Genomic DNA, 22,703 nt, shown 5'->3' on the forward strand with positions numbered 1-22,703 from the left:
TCCCTACTCACCCCCCACCCCTCCCTCCATTTATCTCCCTCCTCACCCCCCACCCTTCCTTCCTTGCTTCCATCCTTTCACCACTCTTTTCCTCTCAACTCCCTTCCTCCTCCTCCCTCCCTTCCTCCCTCACTCCACCTACCTCTCCTTCGCACCCCTCCCTCCCACCCACCCACCTCTCCTCTCACCCTTCCTCCCACCCTTCATCCCACCTCTCCTCTCACCCTCCCTCCCTCCCCCCACCCACCCTCTTCTCCTCCCCTCTCTGTAGGTACAGATCTATTCTCTAACTGTACAGAGGAGTGTAAGGCCCTGGGTCACTCCGACCGCTGCTGGATGCCAGCCTTCGTCGCTGGCGACGGTCGCCAGGGCACCGGTGGCGACTACCGTAGCAACCTGCACGTGCCAGGCATGGACTCCGTGCCGAACACTGAGGTACCCGCCACCGCCGCGTCCGGTCACCACGACAACGACCTTACGCTGACTTCTGACCTCACGACCTCTGATAGGTCATTCTCTACGTTCGGAAAAGATGGCGGCGGATGCACCACACTGCCACGGTCAATGCACCACCTCCACCACCACCTCCACCAGTCACATCAGCTACATCTCCAACACAACAGCCCAGCTACAGCTACCGCCACTACTACTACAGACACCACGCTAGAGAGGAAAGACTATGAGTCCTTAAGGGGTACACTACCACTACCGTACAAACCCACCTTCTGTGAGTATGAGTACCAGACTACGTCACTAGAGCCCTACGACTTTGGCCTGGTCCACTATCCATATTAGCAACTTCTTGAAAGAAATTCTGATCTGATAATATTTTAAAAAGATACTTTTTGAAAGAAATTCTGATCTGATAACATTTTTAAAAGATACTTTTTGAAAGAATTTCTTATCTGATAATATTTTTTAAATATACTTTTGAAAAAAAAACTCTGATCTGTAAATATAAAAAATAAAAATAAATCCGATCTGATAATATTTTTTAAATATACTTTTTAAAGAAATTCTGATTTGCTAATATTTTTTAAATATACTTTTGCAAATAACTTCTGATCTGATCACATTTTTATAAAATATACTTTTTGAAAGTGAGTCTATTGCTTTGGTATTTGTGTATTTTCTGTTTAGAAATGCAATTGAAGTAAACATTTAGTTGTTAGTTTTTTTCTAAATGCAACCCTTCTGCTAAACCCCCCTATATATTTCTCTAACCTCCTAAATCCTTCACCATATTTATTGTTTGAAATAATAACAAATAAAAAGAAATCAACTTCTGATTCAAAAATGTGTTTGTGGCCACCTTTTTCTTTTCTGTCCCCTATATATATACTATACTATATACATACTATATACTATACTATATACATACTATATACATACTATATGCATACTATATACTATACTATATACATACTATATACTATACTATATACATACTATATACTATACTATATACATACTATATACATACTATATACATACTATATACATACTATATACATACTATATACTATACTATACTATATACATACTCTATACTATACTATATACATACTATATACATACTATATACATACTATATACATACTATATACATACTATATACTATACTATATACATACTATATACATACTATATACTATACTATATACATACTATATACATACTATATATATACTATCTACTTGTTCTATTAGCAGATTGTCTGAACTAGAGTTCTTCAGGCTTTTTGTCTATCAGTGATCCACTGTTGAGCAAACAAGGTCAGATCAGACATCTCCACACTTTCTTCTGTTTTGACGTGTTCACCGAAAACTACAAAAAAAGGTTATTCTTCTACAAAACGTGTACTGAGCCGTAGTAATATTATAATGTGGTCTGGCGTCTTCTCTCGGGCATACTATACATGCGTCTGAGGTCGCAACCTATTTCCCCGTGGGTCCTGGTTAAAAGTAGGGAACAGGGACGTAGTCTACGACTCATCGATAAATAACGGCTTTCTTTTTCTAAAAACACCTTCCTTTACAACTACTGATTGTCCTTCCACCTTCCAGCCTATTCCCTATGTAGTGTACTGCTTGTGACCAGAGCCCTGTGGGCCCGTGTTAAATAAAATGCACTATGTAAAGGTGTAGGGTACCATTTGCCACGTGTTTCTATGGGAACATAAAGAGCAACAACGCCAGGACATCATTAAACTGGCAGGGAGTGAAGACGTTTTTGTTTTTAACCATGTTTTAACACTTAGTTACATAACGAGCAGCTCCTCTGCTAAATCAACACGCTGCTGTTAATTGTGATTCTACATTTTAGGGTATGCTGTGTGAGTGTGTGTGTCTGTCTGGATCTATGTGTGTGTGTGTGTGTGTGTGTCTGGATCTACATGTGTGTGTGTGTGTGTGTGTGTGTGTGTGTGTGTGTGTGTGTGTGTGTGTGTGTGTGTGTGTGTGTCTGGATCTACGGGTGTGTGTGTGTGTGTGTGTGTGTGTGTGTGTGTGTGTGTGTGTGTGTGTGTGTGTGTGTGTGTGTGTGTGTGTGTGTGTGTGTGTGTGTGTGTGTGTCTGGATCTATGTGTGTGTGTGTGTGTGTGTGTGTGTGTGTGTGTGTGTGTGTGTGTGTGTGTGAGTGTGTGTGTGTGTGTGTGTGTGTGTGTGTGTGTGTGTGTGTGTGTGTGTGTGTGTGTGTGTGTGTGTGTGTGTGTGTGTGTGTGTGTGTGTGTGTGTGTGTGTGTGTGTGTGTCTGGATCTATGTGTGTGTGTGTGTGTGTGTGTGTGTGTGTTATTGCATGCTGGCTCATTCTCCCTCAGGTAATAATCATGATGAAGTTCTGCTTCGTGCTGATCTGATCTACCCCCTGCCTTTTGTTTCCCTCTGTGTGTGTGTGTGTGTGTGTGTGTGTGTGTGTGTGTGTGTGTGTGTGTGTGTGTGTGTGTGTGTGTGTGTGTGTGTGTGTGATGTATGGGTTGGTTCTTCTATCCTTGCGGGGACCTAAAATCCCCCAAAGTCCCACCATGGATTGTAAAACAGGGAAGATTCTCCCTCGTGGGGACATTTCCCACCTCCCCATGAGGACGAAGACTATGTTAAGCTTAGGGGTTTGGTTTAGCTTTAAGAGGGTTTCTGTTTCTGCTGTTGTAAAACCTTGGGTTGCACGGGCCTATTGCAACCTTCTGCCCTGATTCTATATTGTACATCGGACCGGTCTGGAGAGGGTGGGAGAACATGAGAGGCCTATAGGGGTCACCCATCACAGTTCAACAACAGGAGGAAGAAAATTATTAATAGTGCTGAGGGTAAAAAAATTGAATTTTAAAAACAAATATTATATAATAACATCATAATAATGCAATGCGAACCGAATCAGTGAAATCAGTAAGTACATCAGTAAGTACATCAGTAAGTACATCAGTAAGTACATCAGTAAGTATATAAGTAAGTACATCAGTAAGTACATAAGTAAGTACATCAGTAAGTACATAAGTAAGTACATCAGTAAGTACATCAGTAAGTACATCAGTAAGTATATAAGTAAGTATATAAGTAAGTACATCAGTAAGTACATCAGTAAGTACATCAGTAAGTACATAAGTAAGTACATCAGTAAGTATATAAGTAAGTACATCAGTAAGTACATAAGTAAGTACATCAGTAAGTACATAAGTAAGTACATCAGTAAGTACATCAGTAAGTACATCAGTAAGTATATAAGTAAGTATATAAGTAAGTACATAAGTAAGTATATAAGTAAGTACATAAGTAAGTACATAAGTAAGTATATAAGTAAGTATATAAGTAAGTACATCAGTAAGTACATCAGTAAGTACATCAGTAAGTACATCAGTAAGTACATAAGTAAGTACATCAGTAAGTATATAAGTAAGTATATAAGTAAGTACATCAGTAAGTACATCAGTAAGTACATCAGTAAGTACATCAGTAAGTACATAAGTAAGTACATACGTAAGTACATCAGTAAGTACATCAGTAAGTACATCAGTAAGTACATCAGTAAGTATATAAGTAAGTATATAAGTAAGTACATCAGTAAGTACATCAGTAAGTACATCAGTAAGTACATCAGTAAGTACATAAGTAAGTACATACGTAAGTAAGTACATACGTAAGTACATAAGTAAATAAGTACATACGTAAATACATAATTGGAAATCCCACCAAGGGATGACAGGATTAAGTTCTACAAAGATATGTGATATAATACAATTAAATATAAAATATAAAAAAGACTAAACCAGATTGAGCAAATAAATATATATATATTTTTGGTTGAACTTCCTCCTCATGTCGGTGGCCCCTCCAGCTCTCTTAATTAGGCCCTCACCAACTCCCACAGTCAATGCTTTCTCCTACTCTTTTCCATTCATACCTAGGGGTTAGGTTTAGGGTTAGGATTACGGTTAGGGTAAGGGTACGGGGTTAGTGGTTAGGTTTAGGGTTAGGAGTTAGATTTAGGTTTGGGTTAAGGTTACAGGTTAATGGTTAGGGTTAAGGTTAAGGGTTAGGTTTAGGGTTAGGAGTTAGATTTAGGTTTGGGTTAAGGTTACGGGTTAATGGTTAGGGTTAATGGTTTAGGGTTAGGGGTTAGGGTTACAGGTTAGGGTTAGGTTTATGGGTTAGGGGAAATAGGATTTTGAATGGAAAATAGTTATAGGTCCCCACGAGGATAGATGAACATAAAATATGTGTGTGTGTGTTGTGCCACTTGGTGCTGTGCTACGGAGCATAGATCATTACAACAACAGCTTCTGTCTGTCCTTCTGTCTGCTTCGTATCTGAGCAATCTGGAATTGGTACCAACATCACATTTTGGACGTGTAAATGAATGATATCGGACTATAGCCATTGATTATTGAAGACTGTATCTTAGAAATGCCCCATGACTTTAGTCCAACTGTAGTTCAACCATCCCTCAACTGTAGTTCAACCATCCCTCAACTGTAGTTCAACCATCCCTCAACTGTAGTTCAACCATCCCTCAACTGTAGTTCAACCATCCCTCAACTGTAGTTCAACCATCCCTCAACTGTAGTTCCACCATCCCTCAACTGTAGTTCAACCATCCCTCAACTGTAGTTCAACCATCCCTCAACTGTAGTTCAACCATCCCTCAACTGTAGTTCAACCATCCATCAACTGTAGTTCAACCATCCCTCAACTGTAGTTCAATCATCCCTCAACTGTTTACCAAAATGTTTTGCTGTTTGAATCCCAGATTGCCCCTTTAACCTCAACTATAGTGTATCTGCTTTAGCCAAATTCTGACATAACCTGTAGATTATAACCAGTTATTATAGTCTGGTTGTAGTTTATAACCAGTTATTATAGTCTGTTGTATTTAGAACCAGTTATTACAGTCTGGTTGTAGATTATAACCAGTTATTATAGTCTGCTTGTAGTTTAAAACCAGTTATTATAGTCTGGTTGTAGTTTAAAACCAGTTATTATAGTCTGGTTGTAGATTATAACCAGTTATTATAGTCTGGTTGTAGTTTATAACCAGTTATTATAGTCTGGTTGTATGTATAACCAGTTATTATAGTCTGATTGTAGTTCATAACCAGTTATTATAGTCTGGTTGTATTTATAACCAGTTATTATAGTCTGGTTGTAGTTTATAACCAGTTATTACAGTCTGGTTGTAGTTCATAAACAGTTATTATAGTCTGGTTGTAGTTTATAACCAGTTATTATAGTTTGGTTGTATTTTATAACCAGTTATTACAGCCTGGTTGTAGTTTATAACCAGTTATTATAGTCTGTTGTATTTTATAACCAGTTATTATAATCTGGTTGTAGTTTATAACCAGTTATTATAGTCTGTTGTATTTATAACCAGTTATTATAGTCTGGCTGTAGTTTATAACCAGTTATTATAGTCTGGTTGTTTTTTAAAACCAGTTATTATAGTCTGGTTGTAGATTATAACCAGTTATTATAGTCTGGTTGTAGTTTATAACCAGTTATTATAGTCTATTGTAGATTATAACACGTTATTATAGTCTGATTGTAGTTTAGTTCATAACCAGTTATTACAGCCTGGTTGTAGTTTATAACCAGTTATTATAGTATGGTTGTAGTTTATAACCAGTTATTATAGTCTGGTTGTAGTTTATAACCAGGTATTATAGTCTGTTGTATTTTATAACCAGTTATTATAGTCTGGCTGTAGTTTATAACCAGTTATTATAGTCTGGTTGTATTTATAACCAGTTATTATAGTCTGCTTGTATTTTATGACCAGTTATTATAGTCTGGCTGTAGTTTATAACCAGTTATTATAGTCTGGTTGTATTTTATAACCAGTTATTATAGTCTGGTTGTATTTTATGACCAGTTATTATAGTCTGGCTGTAGTTTATAACCAGTTATTATAGTCTGGTTGTATTTTATAACCAGTTATTATAGTCTGGTTGTAGTTCATAACCAGTTATTATAGTCTGGTTGTAGTTCATAACCAGTTATTATAGTCTGGTTGTAGTTCATAACCAGTTATTATAGTCTGGTTGTAGTTTATAACCTGTTATTATAGTCTGGTTGTAGTTTATAACCAGTTATTATAGTCTGGTTGTAGTTCATAACCAGTTATTATAGTCTGGTTGTAGTTCATAACCAGTTATTATAGTCTGGTTGTAGTTTATAACTAGTTATTATAGTCTGGTTATATGTATAACCAGTTATTATAGTCTGCTTGTATTTTATAACCAGTTATTATAGTCTGATGGTAGTTTATAACTAGTTATTATAGTCTGGTTGTAGTTCATAACCAGTTATTATAGTTTGGTTGTATTTATAACCAGTTATTATAATGTGGATGTATTTTATAACCCGTTATTACAGCCTGGTTGTAGTTTATAACCAGTTATTATAGTCTGGTTGTAGTTTATAACCAGTTATTATAGTCTGGTTGTAGTTTATAACCAGCTATTATAGTCTGGTTGTAGTTTATAACTAGTTATTATAGTCTGGTTGTAGTTCATAACCAGTTATTATAGTCTGGTTGTAGGTCATAACCAGTTATTATAGTCTGGTTGTATTTATAACCAGTTATTATAGTCTGGTTGTAGTTTATAACCAGTTATTATAGTCTGGTTGTAGTTTATAACCAGTTATTATAGTCTGGTTGTAGTTTATAACTAGTTATTATAGTCTGATGGTAGTTTATAACTAGTTATTATAGTCTGGTTGTAGTTTACAACCAGCTATTATAGTCTGGTTGTATGTATAACCAGTTATTATAGTCTGGTTGTAGTTCATAACCAGTTATTATAGTCTGGTTGTAGGTCATAACCAGTTATTATAGTCTGGTTGTATTTCTAACCATTTATTATAGTCTGGTTGTAGTTTATAACCAGTTATTATAGTCTGGTTGTAGTTTATAACCAGTTATTATAGTCTGGTTGTAGTTTATAACTAGTTATTATAGTCTGATGGTAGTTTTTAACTAGTTATTATAGTCTGGTTGTAGTTTATAACTAGTTATTATAGTCTGGTTGTAGTTTAAAACCAGTTATTATAATCTGGTTATAGTTCATAACCAGTTATTATAGTCTGGTTGTAGTTTATAACCAGTTATTATAGTCTGGTTGTAGTTCATAACCAGTTATTACAGTCTGGTTGTAGTTTATAACCAGTTATTATAGTCTGGTTGTAGTTTATAACCAGTTATTATAGTCTGGTTGTAGTTTATAACCAGTTATTACAGTCTGGTTGTAGTTTATAACCAGTTATTATAGTCTGTTGTATTTAGAACCAATTATTATATTCTGGTTGTAGTTTATAACCAGTTATTATAGTCTGGTTGTAGTTTATAACCAGTTATTATAGTCTGTTGTATTTAGAACCAGTTATTATGGTCTGGTTGTATTTAGAACCAGTTAGTATAGTCTGGTTGTAGTTTTTAACCAGTTGTTATAGTCTGGTTGTAGATTATAACCAGTTATTATAGTCTGGTTGTAGTTTATAACCAGTTATTATAGTCTGATGGTAGTTCATAACCAGTTATTATAGTCTGGTTGTAGTTTATAACTAGTTATTATAGTCTGGTTGTAGTTTATAACTAGTTATTATAGTCTGGTTGTATGTCTAACCAGTTATTATAGTCTGGTTGTAGTTTATAACCAGTTATTATAGTCTGGTTGTAGTTCATAACCAGTTATTATAGTCTGGTTGTAGTTCATAACCAGTTATTATAGTCTGGTTGTAGTTTATAACTAGTTATTATAGTCTGGTTATATGTATAACCAGTTATTATAGTCTGCTTGTATTTTATAACCAGTTATTATAGTCTGATGGTAGTTTATAACTAGTTATTATAGTCTGGTTGTAGTTCATAACCAGTTATTATAGTTTGGTTGTATTTATAACCAGTTATTATAATGTGGATGTATTTTATAACCCGTTATTACAGCCTGGTTGTAGTTTATAACCAGTTATTATAGTCTGGTTGTAGTTTATAACCAGTTATTATAGTCTGGTTGTAGTTTATAACCAGCTATTATAGTCTGGTTGTAGTTTATAACTAGTTATTATAGTCTGGTTGTAGTTCATAACCAGTTATTATAGTCTGGTTGTATTTATAACCAGTTATTATAGTCTGGTTGTATTTATAACCAGTTATTATAGTCTGGTTGTATTTATAACCAGTTATTATAGTCTGGTTGTAGTTTATAACCAGTTATTATAGTCTGGTTGTAGTTTATAACTAGTTATTATAGTCTGATGGTAGTTTATAACTAGTTATTATAGTCTGGTTGTAGTTTACAACCAGCTATTATAGTCTGGTTGTATGTATAACCAGTTATTATAGTCTGGTTGTAGTTCATAACCAGTTATTATAGTCTGGTTGTAGGTCATAACCAGTTATTATAGTCTGGTTGTATTTCTAACCATTTATTATAGTCTGGTTGTAGTTTATAACCAGTTATTATAGTCTGGTTGTAGTTTATAACCAGTTATTATAGTCTGGTTGTAGTTTATAACTAGTTATTATAGTCTGATGGTAGTTTTTAACTAGTTATTATAGTCTGGTTGTAGTTTATAACTAGTTATTATAGTCTGGTTGTAGTTTAAAACCAGTTATTATAGTCTGGTTATAGTTCATAACCAGTTATTATAGTCTGGTTGTAGTTTATAACCAGTTATTATAGTCTGGTTGTAGTTCATAACCAGTTATTACAGTCTGGTTGTAGTTTATAACCAGTTATTATAGTCTGGTTGTAGTTTATAACCAGTTATTATAGTCTGGTTGTAGTTTATAACCAGTTATTACAGTCTGGTTGTAGTTTATAACCAGTTATTATAGTCTGTTGTATTTAGAACCAATTATTATATTCTGGTTGTAGTTTATAACCAGTTATTATAGTCTGGTTGTAGTTTATAACCAGTTATTATAGTCTGTTGTATTTAGAACCAGTTATTATGGTCTGGTTGTATTTAGAACCAGTTAGTATAGTCTGGTTGTAGTTTATAACCAGTTGTTATAGTCTGGTTGTAGATTATAACCAGTTATTATAGTCTGGTTGTAGTTTATAACCAGTTATTATAGTCTGATGGTAGTTCATAACCAGTTATTATAGTCTGGTTGTAGTTTATAACTAGTTATTATAGTCTGGTTGTAGTTTATAACTAGTTATTATAGTCTGGTTGTATGTCTAACCAGTTATTATAGTCTGGTTGTAGGTCATAACCAGTTATTATAGTCTGGTTGTATTTATAACCAGTTATTATAGTCTGGTTGTAGTTTATTACCAGTTATTATAGTCTGGTTGTAGTTTATAACTAGTTATTATAGTTGATGGTAGTTCATAACCAGTTATTATAGTCTGGTTGTAGGTCATAACCAGTTATTATAGTCTGGTTGTATTTATAACCAGTTATTATAGTCTGGTTGTAGTTTATTACCAGTTATTATAGTCTGGTTGTAGTTTATAACTAGTTATTATAGTCTGATGGTAGTTTATAACTAGTTATTATAGTCTGGTTGTAGGTCGTAACCAGTTATTATAGTCTGGTTGTATTTCTAACCATTTATTATAGTCTGGTTGTAGTTTATAACCAGTTATTATAGTCTGGTTGTAGTTTATAACCAGTTATTATAGTCTGGTTGTAGTTTATAACTAGTTATTATAGTCTGATGGTAGTTTTTAACTAGTTATTATAGTCTGGTTGTAGTTTATAACTAGTTATTATAGTCTGGTTGTAGTTTAAAACCAGTTATTATTGTCTGGTTGTAGTTCATAACCAGTTATTATAGTCTGGTTGTAGTTTATAACCAGTTATTATAGTCTGGTTGTAGTTCATAACCAGTTATTACAGTCTGGTTGTAGTTTATAACCAGTTATTATAGTCTGGTTGTAGTTTATAACCAGTTATTATAGTCTGGTTGTAGTTTATAACCAGTTATTACAGTCTGGTTGTAGTTTATAACCAGTTATTATAGTCTGTTGTATTTAGAACCAATTATTATTTTCTGGTTGTAGTTTATAACCAGTTATTATAGTCTGGTTGTAGTTTATAACCAGTTATTATAGTCTGTTGTATTTAGAACCAGTTATTATAGTCTGGTTGTATTTAGAACCAGTTAGTATAGTCTGTTGTATTTAGAACCAATTATTATTTTCTGGTTGTAGTTTATAACCAGTTATTATAGTCTGGTTGTAGTTTATAACCAGTTATTATTGTCTGTTGTATTTAGAACCAGTTATTATAGTCTGGTTGTATTTAGAACCAGTTAGTATAGTCTGGTTGTAGTTTATAACCAGTTATTATAGTCTGATGGTAGTTTATAACTAGTTATTATAGTCTGATGGTAGTTCATAACCAGTTATTATAGTCTGGTTGTAGTTTATAACTAGTTATTATAGTCTGGTTGTATTTCTAACCATTTATTATAGTCTGGTTGTAGTTTATAACCAGTTATTATAGTCTGGTTGTAGTTTATAACCAGTTATTATAGTCTGGTTGTAGTTTATAACTAGTTATTATAGTCTGATGGTAGTTTTTAACTAGTTATTATAGTCTGGTTGTAGTTTATAACTAGTTATTATAGTCTGGTTGTAGTTTAAAACCAGTTATTATTGTCTGGTTGTAGTTCATAACCAGTTATTATAGTCTGGTTGTTGTTTATAACCAGTTATTATAGTCTGGTTGTAGTTCATAACCAGTTATTACAGTCTGGTTGTAGTTTATAACCAGTTATTATAGTCTGGTTGTAGTTTATAACCAGTTATTATAGTCTGGTTGTAGTTTATAACCAGTTATTACAGTCTGGTTGTAGTTTATAACCAGTTATTATAGTCTGTTGTATTTAGAACCAATTATTATTTTCTGGTTGTAGTTTATAACCAGTTATTATAGTCTGGTTGTAGTTTATAACCAGTTATTATAGTCTGTTGTATTTAGAACCAGTTATTATAGTCTGGTTGTATTTAGAACCAGTTAGTATAGTCTGTTGTATTTAGAACCAATTATTATTTTCTGGTTGTAGTTTATAACCAGTTATTATAGTCTGGTTGTAGTTTATAACCAGTTATTATTGTCTGTTGTATTTAGAACCAGTTATTATAGTCTGGTTGTATTTAGAACCAGTTAGTATAGTCTGGTTGTAGTTTATAACCAGTTATTATAGTCTGATGGTAGTTTATAACTAGTTATTATAGTCTGATGGTAGTTCATAACCAGTTATTATAGTCTGGTTGTAGTTTATAACTAGTTATTATAGTCTGGTTGTATGTCTAACCAGTTATTATAGTCTGGTTGTAGGTCATAACCAGTTATTATAGTCTGGTTGTATTTATAACCAGTTATTATAGTCTGGTTGTAGTTTATTACCAGTTATTATAGTCTGGTTGTAGTTTATAACTAGTTATTATAGTCTGATGGTAGTTCATAACCAGTTATTATAGTCTGGTTGTAGGTCATAACCAGTTATTATAGTCTGGTTGTATTTATAACCAGTTATTATAGTCTGGTTGTAGTTTATAACTAGTTATTATAGTCTGGTTGTAGTTTATAACCAGCTATTATAGTCTGGTTGTAGTTTAAAACCAGTTATTATAGTCTGGTTGTAGTTTATAACCAGCTAATATAGTCTGGTTGTAGTTTATAACCAGTTATTATAGTCTGGTTGTAGTTTATAACCAGTCATTATAGTCTGGTTGTAGTTTATAACTAGTTATTATAGTCTGATGGTAGTTTATAACTAGTTATTATAGTCTGGTTGTAGTTCATAACCAGTTATTATAGTCTGGTTGTATTTATAACCAGTTATTATAGTCTGGTTGTATTTTATAACCAGTTATTACAGCCTGGTTGTAGTTTATAACCAGGTATTATAGTCTGGTTGTAGTTTATAACCAGTTATTATAGTCTGGTTGTAGTTTATAACCAGCTATTATAGTCTGGTTGTAGTTTATAACTAGTTATTATAGTCTGGTTGTAGTTCATAACCAGTTATTATAGTCTGGTTGTAGTTTATAACCAGCTATTATAGTCTGGTTGTATTTATAACCAGTTATTATAGTCTGGTTGTAGTTTATAACCCGTTATTATAGTCTGGTTGTAGTTTATAACCAGTTATTATAGTCTGGTTGTAGTTTATAACCAGTTATTATAGTCTGGTTGTAGTTTATAACTAGTTATTATAGTCTGATGGTAGTTTATAACTAGTTATTATAGTCTGGTTGTAGTTTACAACCAGCTATTATAGTCTGGTTGTAGTTTATAACCAGTTATTATAGTCTGGTTGTAGTTTATAACTAGTTATTATAGTCTGATGGTAGTTTATAACTAGTTATTATAGTCTTGTTTTAGTTTATAACCAGCTATTATAGTCTGGTTGTAGTTTAAAACCAGTTATTATAGTCTGGTTGTAGTTTATAACCAGCTAATATAGTCTGGTTGTAGTTTATAACCAGTTATTATAGACTGGTTGTAGTTTATAACTAGTTATTATACTCTGATGGTAGTTTATAACTAGTTATTATAGTCTGGTTGTAGTATATAACTAGTTATTATAGTCTGGTTGTAGTTTAAAACCAGTTATTATAGTCTGGTTGTAGTTCATAACCAGTTATTATAGTCTGGTTGTAGTTTATAAAAGGTTATTATAGTCTGGTTGTAGTTCATAACCAGTTATTACAGTCTGGTTGTAGTTTATAACCAGTTATTATAGTCTGGTTGTAGTTTATAACCAGTTATTATAGTCTGGTTGTAGTTCATAACCAGTTATTATAGTCTGGTTGTAGTTTAAAACCAGTTATTATAGTCTGGGTGTAGTTTATAACTAGTTATTATAGTCTGATAGTAGTTTATAACTAGTTATTATAGTCTGGTTGTAGTTTATAACTAGTTATTATAGTCTGATGGTAGTTTATAACTAGTTATTATAGTCTGGTTGTAGTTTACAACCAGCTATTATAGTCTGGTTGTAGTTTATAACCAGTTATTATAGTCTGGTTGTAGTTTATAACTAGTTATTATAGTCTGATGGTAGTTTATAACTAGTTATTATAGTCTTGTTTTAGTTTATAACCAGCTATTATAGTCTGGTTGTAGTTTAAAACCAGTTATTATAGTCTGGTTGTAGTTTATAACCAGCTAATATAGTCTGGTTGTAGTTTATAACCAGTTATTATAGACTGGTTGTAGTTTATAACTAGTTATTATACTCTGATGGTAGTTTATAACTAGTTATTATAGTCTGGTTGTAGTATATAACTAGTTATTATAGTCTGGTTGTAGTTTAAAACCAGTTATTATAGTCTGGTTGTAGTTCATAACCAGTTATTATAGTCTGGTTGTAGTTTATAAAAGGTTATTATAGTCTGGTTGTAGTTCATAACCAGTTATTACAGTCTGGTTGTAGTTTATAACCAGTTATTATAGTCTGGTTGTAGTTTATAACCAGTTATTATAGTCTGGTTGTAGTTCATAACCAGTTATTATAGTCTGGTTGTAGTTTAAAACCAGTTATTATAGTCTGGCTGTAGTTTATAACTAGTTATTATAGTCTGATAGTAGTTTATAACTAGTTATTATAGTCTGATAGCAGTTTATAACTAGTTATTATAGTCTGGTTGTATGTATAACCAGTTATTATAGTCTGGTTGTATGTTTAACCAGTTATTATAGTCTGGTTGTAGTTTATAACCAGTTATTATAGTCTGTTATATTTAGAACCAATTATTATATTCTGGTTGTAGTTTATAACCAGTTATTATAGTCTGGTTGTAGTTTATAACCAGTTATTATAGTCTGTTGTATTTATAACCAGTTATTATAGTCTGGTTGTATTTATAACCAGTTATTATAGTCTGGTTGTAGTTTATAACCCGTTATTATAGTCTGGTTGTAGTTTATAACCAGTTATTATAGTCTGGTTGTAGTTTATAACCAGTTATTATAGTCTGGTTGTAGTTTATAACTAGTTATTATAGTCTGATGGTAGTTTATAACTAGTTATTATAGTCTGGTTGTAGTTTACAACCAGCTATTATAGTCTGGTTGTAGTTTATAACCAGTTATTATAGTCTGGTTGTAGTTTATAACTAGTTATTATAGTCTGATGGTAGTTTATAACTAGTTATTATAGTCTTGTTTTAGTTTATAACCAGCTATTATAGTCTGGTTGTAGTTTAAAACCAGTTATTATAGTCTGGTTGTAGTTTATAACCAGCTAATATAGTCTGGTTGTAGTTTATAACCAGTTATTATAGTCTGGTTGTAGTTTATAACTAGTTATTATAGTCTGATGGTAGTTTATAACTAGTTATTATAGTCTGGTTGTAGTTTATAACTAGTTATTATAGTCTGGTTGTAGTTTAAAACCAGTTATTATAGTCTGGTTGTAGTTCATAACCAGTTATTATAGTCTGGTTGTAGTTTATAAAAGGTTATTATAGTCTGGTTGTAGTTCATAACCAGTTATTACAGGCTGGTTGTAGTTTATAACCAGTTATTATAGTCTGGTTGTAGTTTATAACCAGTTATTATAGTCTGGTTGTAGTTCATAACCAGTTATTATAGTCTGGTTGTAGTTTATAACCAGTTATTATAGTCTGGCTGTAGTTTATAACTAGTTATTATAGTCTGATAGTAGTTTATAACTAGTTATTATAGTCTGATAGTAGTTTATAACTAGTTATTATAGTCTGGTTGTATGTATAACCAGTTATTATAGTCTGGTTGTATGTTTAACCAGTTATTATAGTCTGGTTGTAGTTTATAACCAGTTATTATAGTCTGTTGTATTTAGAACCAATTATTATATTCTGGTTGTAGTTTATAACCAGTTATTATAGTCTGATTGTAGTTTATAACCAGTTATTATAGTCTGGTTGTATTTAGAACCAGTTATTATAGTCTGGTTGTATTTAGAACCAGTTAGTATAGTCTGGTTGTAGTTTATAACCAGTTGTTATAGTCTGGTTGTAGATCATAACCAGTTATTATAGTCTGTTGTATTTAGAACCAATTATTATATTCTGGTTGTAGGTCATAACCAGTTATTATAGTCTGGTTGTATTTATAACCAGTTATTATAGTCTGGTTGTAGTTTATAACCAGTTACTATAGTCTGGTTGTAGTTTATAACCAGCTAATATAGTCTGGTTGTAGTTTATAACCAGTTATTATAGTCTGGTTGTAGTTTATAACTAGTTATTATAGTCTGATGGTAGTTTATAACTAGTTATTATAGTCTGGTTGTAGTTTATAACTAGTTATTATAGTCTGGTTGTAGTTTAAAACCAGTTATTATAGTCTGGTTGTAGTTCATAACCAGTTATTATAGTCTGGTTGTAGTTTATAAAAGGTTATTATAGTCTGGTTGTAGTTCATAACCAGTTATTACAGTCTGGTTGTAGTTTATAACCAGTTATTATAGTCTGGTTGTTGTTTATAACCAGTTATTATAGTCTGGTTGTAGTTCATAACCAGTTATTATAGTCTGGTTGTAGTTTATAACCAGTTATTATAGTCTGGCTGTAGTTTATAACTAGTTATTATAGTCTGATAGTAGTTTATAACTAGTTATTATAGTCTGATAGTAGTTTATAACTAGTTATTATAGTCTGGTTGTATGTATAACCAGTTATTATAGTCTGGTTGTATGTTTAACCAGTTATTATAGTCTGGTTGTAGTTTATAACCAGTTATTATAGTCTGTTGTATTTAGAACCAATTATTATATTCTGGTTGTAGTTTATAACCAGTTATTATAGTCTGGTTGTAGTTTATAACCAGTTATTATAGTCTGTTGTATTTAGAACCAGTTATTATAGTCTGGTTGTATTTAGAACCAGTTAGTATAGTCTGGTTGTAGTTTATAACCAGTTGTTATAGTCTGGTTGTAGATCATAACCAGTTATTACAGTCTGGTTGTAGTTTATAACCAGTTATTATAGTCTGTTGTATTTAGAACCAATTATTATATTCTGGTTGTAGTTTATAACCAGGTATTATAGTCTGGTTGTAGTTTATAACCAGTTATTATAGTCTGTTGTATTTAGAACCAGTTATTATAGTCTGGTTGTATTTAGAACCAGTTAGTATAGTCTGGTTGTAGTTTATAACCAGTTGTTATAGTCTGGTTGTAGATTATAGCCAGTTATTATAGTCTGGTTGTAGTTTATAACCAGTTATTATAGTCTGATGGTAGTTTATAACTAGTTATTATAGTCTGGTTGTAGTTCATAACCAGTTATTATAGTCTGGTTGTAGGTCATAACCAGTTATTATAGTCTGGTTGTATTTATAACCAGTTATTATAGTCTGGTTGTAGTTTATAACCAGTTATTATAGTCTGGTTGTAGTTTATAACCAGTTATTATAGTCTGGTTGTAGTTTATAACTAGTTATTATAGTCTGGTTGTAGTTTATAACCAGTTATTATAGTCTGGTTGTAGTTCATAACCAGTTATTATAGTCTGGTTGTAGTTTATAACCAGTTATTATAGTCTGGCTGTAGTTTATAACTAGTTATTATAGTCTGATAGTAGTTTATAACTAGTTATTATAGTCTGATAGTAGTTTATAACTAGTTATTATAGTCTGGTTGTATGTATAACCAGTTATTATAGTCTGGTTGTATGTTTAACCAGTTATTATAGTCTGGTTGTAGTTTATAACCAGTTATTATAGTCTGTTGTATTTAGAACCAATTATTATATTCTGGTTGTAGTTTATAACCAGTTATTATAGTCTGGTTGTAGTTTATAACCAGTTATTATAGTCTGTTGTATTTAGAACCAGTTATTATAGTCTGGTTGTATTTAGAACCAGTTAGTATAGTCTGGTTGTAGTTTATAACCAGTTGTTATAGTCTGGTTGTAGATTATAACCAGTTATTACAGTCTGGTTGTAGTTTATAACCAGTTATTATAGTCTGTTGTATTTAGAACCAATTATTATATTCTGGTTGTAGTTTATAACCAGTTATTATAGTCTGGTTGTAGTTTATAACCAGTTATTATAGTCTGTTGTATTTAGAACCAGTTATTATAGTCTGGTTGTATTTAGAACCAGTTAGTATAGTCTGGTTGTAGTTTATAACCAGTTGTTATAGTCTGGTTGTAGATTATAACCAGTTATTATAGTCTGGTTGTAGTTTATAACCAGTTATTATAGTCTGATGGTAGTTTATAACTAGTTATTATAGTCTGGTTGTAGTTCATAACCAGTTATTATAGTCTGGTTGTAGGTCATAACCAGTTATTATAGTCTGGTTGTATTTATAACCAGTTATTATAGTCTGGTTGTAGTTTATAACCAGTTATTATAGTCTGGTTGTAGTTTATAACCAGTTATTATAGTCTGGTTGTAGTTTATAACCAGTTATTATAGTCTGATGGTAGTTTATAACTAGTTAGTATTGTCTGATGGTAGTTCATAACCAGTTATTATAGTCTGGTTGTAGTTTATAACTAGTTATTATAGTCTGGTTGTATGTATAACCAGTTATTATAGTCTGGTTGTATTTTATAACCAGTTATTATAGTCTGGTTGTATTTATAACCAGTTATTATAGTCTGGTTGTATTTAGAACCAGTTAGTATAGTCTGGTTGTAGTTTATAACCAGTTATTATAGTCTGGTTGTAGTTTATAACCAGTTATTACAGTCTGGTTGTAGTTTATAATTAGGGCCAGGAGGTTTTTCTGGACAGACCACATAAGGACAGGTAAAAACACCAGGTATGCATCCCAAATGGTACCCTAGTCCCTATAGTGGCCACATAAGGCCCCGGTCAAAAGGTGTCCACTACTTAGGGTATAGGTTGCCATTTGGGACACAACCCTGGTGCTAATGGCCATGATGATTATTTACAAATGTACAGAGTAAAAGAGTAAGAGAGAGGGATGGACACCATTTGTCTAACAAGTGTGTTTTCTTTTGCCTTGCAGCCCACAAAAGGATTTGCTAGCTCGTTCCGAGTGGACCTACCAGAGACAGCGTGAATTTGCACAATAGAGAACTGGTCAACAATGGCTGCAACGTTAGCGAAAGAGAGAGAGAAAGAGAGAGAGAACAACCAAACACAAACAAATCTATGACAACAAGACCATGGGCTTGTTTTGAAACTTCATTATCTGGGACTGGCCAGCTAGAACGGAACCTTTCATCTCCATCGCCACGGGAGACAGCAGGACAAAGTGCTGGATAAAGAAATCTAGAACTGCAAATGTAGAACAGAAGAGCTCTAGAACTGGAGCTGTGGAACTGAAGAACTCTAGAACTGGAACTGTAGAACAGAAGAACTCTAGAACTGGAACTGTAGAACAGAAGAACTCTAGAACTGGAACTGTAGAACAGAAGAGCTCTAGAACTGGAACTGTAGAACAGAAGAACTCTAGAACTGGAACTGTAGAACAGAAGAACTCTAGAACTGGAACTGTAGAACAGAAGAACTCTAGAACTGGAATTGTAGAACAGAAGAGCTCTAAAACTGGAACTGTAGAACAGAAGAACTCTAGAACTGGAACTGTAGAACAGAAGAACTCTAGAACTGGAACTGTAGAACAGAAGAAATCTAGAACTGGAACTGTAGAACAGAAGAACTCTAGAACTGGAACTGTAGAACAGAAGAGCTCTAGAACTGGAACTGTAGAACAAACGTGTAGAAGGAACTTCTAGGACCATAGTAGGCCTTAATTGCATCTCAGCAGGCCTGAGACCCCGGGCCAAAGCCAAAGGACGAACGATGGAAGAAAACGACTGTGTTTAAGAAAGGGATGCAGAGAGGATGTATCAACTGAACTTATAAACAAAGGATTACGAAAACAGACAATAGACAAAGAGGAATCAAAGAAAGACTGATGAACAACACAAAGAGACGTTTTGTTGTCGGTGACTAGGGGGGTCCGTGGCCATGGGGTACACCCGCCCCCCCGTCTAGTCCATCTGTGTGTGCCTGTTTACACAAAAATAAACGTTTCTGTACAAACTTCAACCAACCATCACTATGAGCCCTTTAGCTGTTTCTACTGTCACCACTACACCAACTGTACAGGAATGAAGGATGAGAGGAGGGGGAGAGATGGAGCGTGAGAGGCCGAGAGAGAGAGAGAGCGAGAGAGAGAGAGAGAGAGAGAGAGAGAGAGAGAGAGAGAGAGAGAGAGAGAGAGAGAGAGAGAGAGAGAGAGAGAGAGAGAGAGAGAGAGAGAGAGAGAGAGAGAGAGAGAGAGAGAGAGAGAGAGAGCGAGAACCCCAGAAATGATGTGAAGTATTATACAAAATCAATATCTCTACTTGACTGTTTTTATATCTTCTCTTGTTTTCTTCCTGTTGTTTTCTCTGTGCGGTCCAAGTGTTCTGAAACTCCACTATTCTGACTTTACAGTAAAGAACAAATACCACACAATTGCCTACAACGCGGCTAGTTGAGTTCATGCTTCTTTGGGCGACGTCCCTCCATAACATTGGTCTGACAGGAACTTAACAAACCAGAGAAATGTTGTGGTTTATATCATGTGTGCAAAGTGTTTACTGTGCAATATTAAAGCTTAGCCTATAAATGAATATACATCTCTCTCTCTATATATATATATATATATATATATATATACATATCTATATATAAGATATACTTTTCTGAAACTGTGTAACCATTGGTTAGTTTCTTATCCACCATGCAGTACTGTCAATACTAACTGATACCAAGTGCTAAAAACAAGAACTGTCAACTTGTATTCATTAAACATAGAGGGCGTGGCTTCACTATGCACAGACTCCGCACCTTCACTCCAACCAAGGTTTAGGCTGATGTTTGTATTTCCTCATTTTTGGTGACGCTCGACTTTTGAATAGTTATAACGCATTATAATTATATTACTAGAACCTTTTGCATGCAGTCGTAAGGCGTTATGAAAATTCCTTCCTAACACTAACGCTTTGCTTCTATATGGTGTTATGAATACGTTCATAAGGGAAACAGATCTTCTATATGGTGTTATGAATACGTTCATAAGGGAAACAGATCTTCTATATGGTGTTATGAATACGTTCATAAGGGAAACAGATCTTCTATATGGTGTTATGAATACGTTCATAAGGGAAACAGACCTTCTATATGGTGTTATGAATACGTTCATAAGGGAAACAGATATTCTATATGGTGTTATGAATACGTTCATAAGGGAAACAGATCTTCTATATGGTGTTATGAATACGTTCATAAGGGAAACAGCTCTTCTATATGGTGTTATGAATACGTTCATAAGGGAAACAGATCTTATATATGGTGTTATGAATACGTTCACAAGGGAAACAGATCGTCATAAGAAGCAGCTTTATGGAGAGCAGAGATGGGCAACGTTGGTCCTTGTGAGGCCTGAATGTCAGCTGGATCTGTCTTTCACACAAAACTTAAATGCACACAATTGGTTTAACACACCTAGTCTACCAGATCTAGATCAGACACTGGTTTCCTGGTTTAACACACCTAGTCTACCAGATCTAGATCAGACACTGGTTTCCTGGTTTAACACTCCTAGTCTACCAGATCTAGATCAGACACTGGTTTCCTGGTTTAACACAGCTAGTTTACCAGATCTAGATCAGACACTGGTTTCCTGGTTTAACACACCTAGTCTGCCAGATCTAGATCAGACACTGGTTTCCTGGTTTATCACACCGAGTCTACCAGATCTAGATCAGACACTGGTTTCCTGGTTTAACACACCTAGTCTGCCAGATCTAGATCAGACACTGGTTTCCTGGTTTAACACACCTAGTCTACCAGATCTAGATCAGACACTGGTTTCCTGGTTTAACACTCCTAGTCTGCCAGATCTAGATCAGACACTGGTTTCCTGGTTTAACACACCAAGTCTGCCTGGTGTCAATATTAGTCTTATCATAGTTTAGGCCTGGTGTCAACATCAGTCTTACCATAGCTGAGGCCTGGTGTCAACATCAGTCTTACCATAGTTTAGGACTGGTGTCAACATCAGTCTTACCATAGCTGAGGCCTGGTGTCAACATCAGTCTTACCATAGTTTAGGCCTCGTGTCAACATCAGTCTTATCATAGCTTAGGACTGGTGTCAACATCAGTCTTACCATAGCTGAGGCCTGGTGTCAACATCAGTCTTACCATAGCTTAGGCCTGGTGTCAACATCAGTCTTACCATAGTTGAGGCCTGGTGTCAACATCAGTCTTACCATAGCTGAGGCCTGGTGTCAACATCAGTCTTATCATAGCTGAGGCCTGGGTTCAACATCAGTCTTACCATAGCTGAGGACTGGTGTCAAAATCAGTCTTACCATAGCTGAGGCCTGGTGTCAACATCAGTCTTATCATAGCTGAGGCCTGGTGTCAACATCAGTCTTACCATAGCTGAGGCCTGGTGTCATATTTGGATCTACTTGTGTTCACATTGTACAGTTTGAGGGACTATCAAAACTATGAGCTTGATATCAAAGGTAGTCATACAATCACACACACACTCGCGTAGACATGTACACGCACACAGACTCGCAAATACACGTGTGTGCAGACACACGCACACACACACACACACACACACACACACACACACACACACACACACACACACACACACACACACACACACACACACACACACACACACACACACACACACACACACACACACACACAAACAAACACACACACAGTGATTTATAAATAATATCATTCAAGTTTTCAAAATGGTGTGTTTTTTTTCTGTCATTAGCTGTGTGTCATTGGGGAAGACATGACAGTACAGAATATGAAGCAAAAACGTATCGTACGTTGATGCTAAACACCAGTGTCTTTGAAAGCCCTACACAGACAGAGGACGGGTCCTAAATGGAACCCTATGGGCCCTGGTTATGTAGTGTAGTATAATAGAGTTGTATCTGGGAGGAGACAGAGGACGGGTCCTAAATGGAACCCTATGGGCCCTGGTTATGTAGTGTAGTATAATAGAGTTGTATCTGGGAGCAGACAGAGGACGGGTCCTAAATGGAACCCTATGGGCCCTGGTTATGTAGTGTAGTATAATAGAGTGGTATCTGGGAGGAGACAGAGGACGGGTCCTAAATGGAACCCTATGGGCCCTGGTTATGTAGTGTAGTATAATAGAGTGGTATCTGGGAGCAGACAGAGGACGGGTTCTAAATGGAACCCTATGGGTCCTGGTTATGTAGTGTAGTATAATAGAGTGGTATC

The 22,703-nt window shown here is 34.1% G+C and overlaps 1 protein-coding gene across 8 annotated transcripts in view; it reads left to right on the forward strand.

Moving 5' to 3' along the window:
- The window catches only part of pcdh10a (protocadherin 10a), a 47,640-nt gene extending 27,392 nt beyond the window's left edge, over positions 1 to 20,248 (forward strand). Inside the window, exons 4-5 of one of the 8 annotated variants that reach the window (XM_071408208.1) lie at positions 278 to 435; positions 18,431 to 20,248. In XM_071408208.1, the coding sequence (XP_071264309.1) occupies positions 278 to 435; positions 18,431 to 18,484 (212 nt within the window). In that variant the 3' untranslated portion in view covers positions 18,485 to 20,248. Of the gene's footprint in view, positions 1 to 271; positions 1,337 to 18,430 lie in introns of those variants that run through there. The other 7 variants (XM_071408205.1, XM_071408206.1, XM_071408204.1 and 4 more) reach the window with 7 other exon arrangements.
- The last annotated feature ends 2,455 nt before the right edge of the window (positions 20,249 to 22,703 follow it).

The sequence above is a fragment of the Salvelinus alpinus genome, chromosome 6 (assembly GCF_045679555.1).
Source record: "Salvelinus alpinus chromosome 6, SLU_Salpinus.1, whole genome shotgun sequence".
Taxonomy (NCBI): Eukaryota; Metazoa; Chordata; class Actinopteri; order Salmoniformes; family Salmonidae; genus Salvelinus; species Salvelinus alpinus.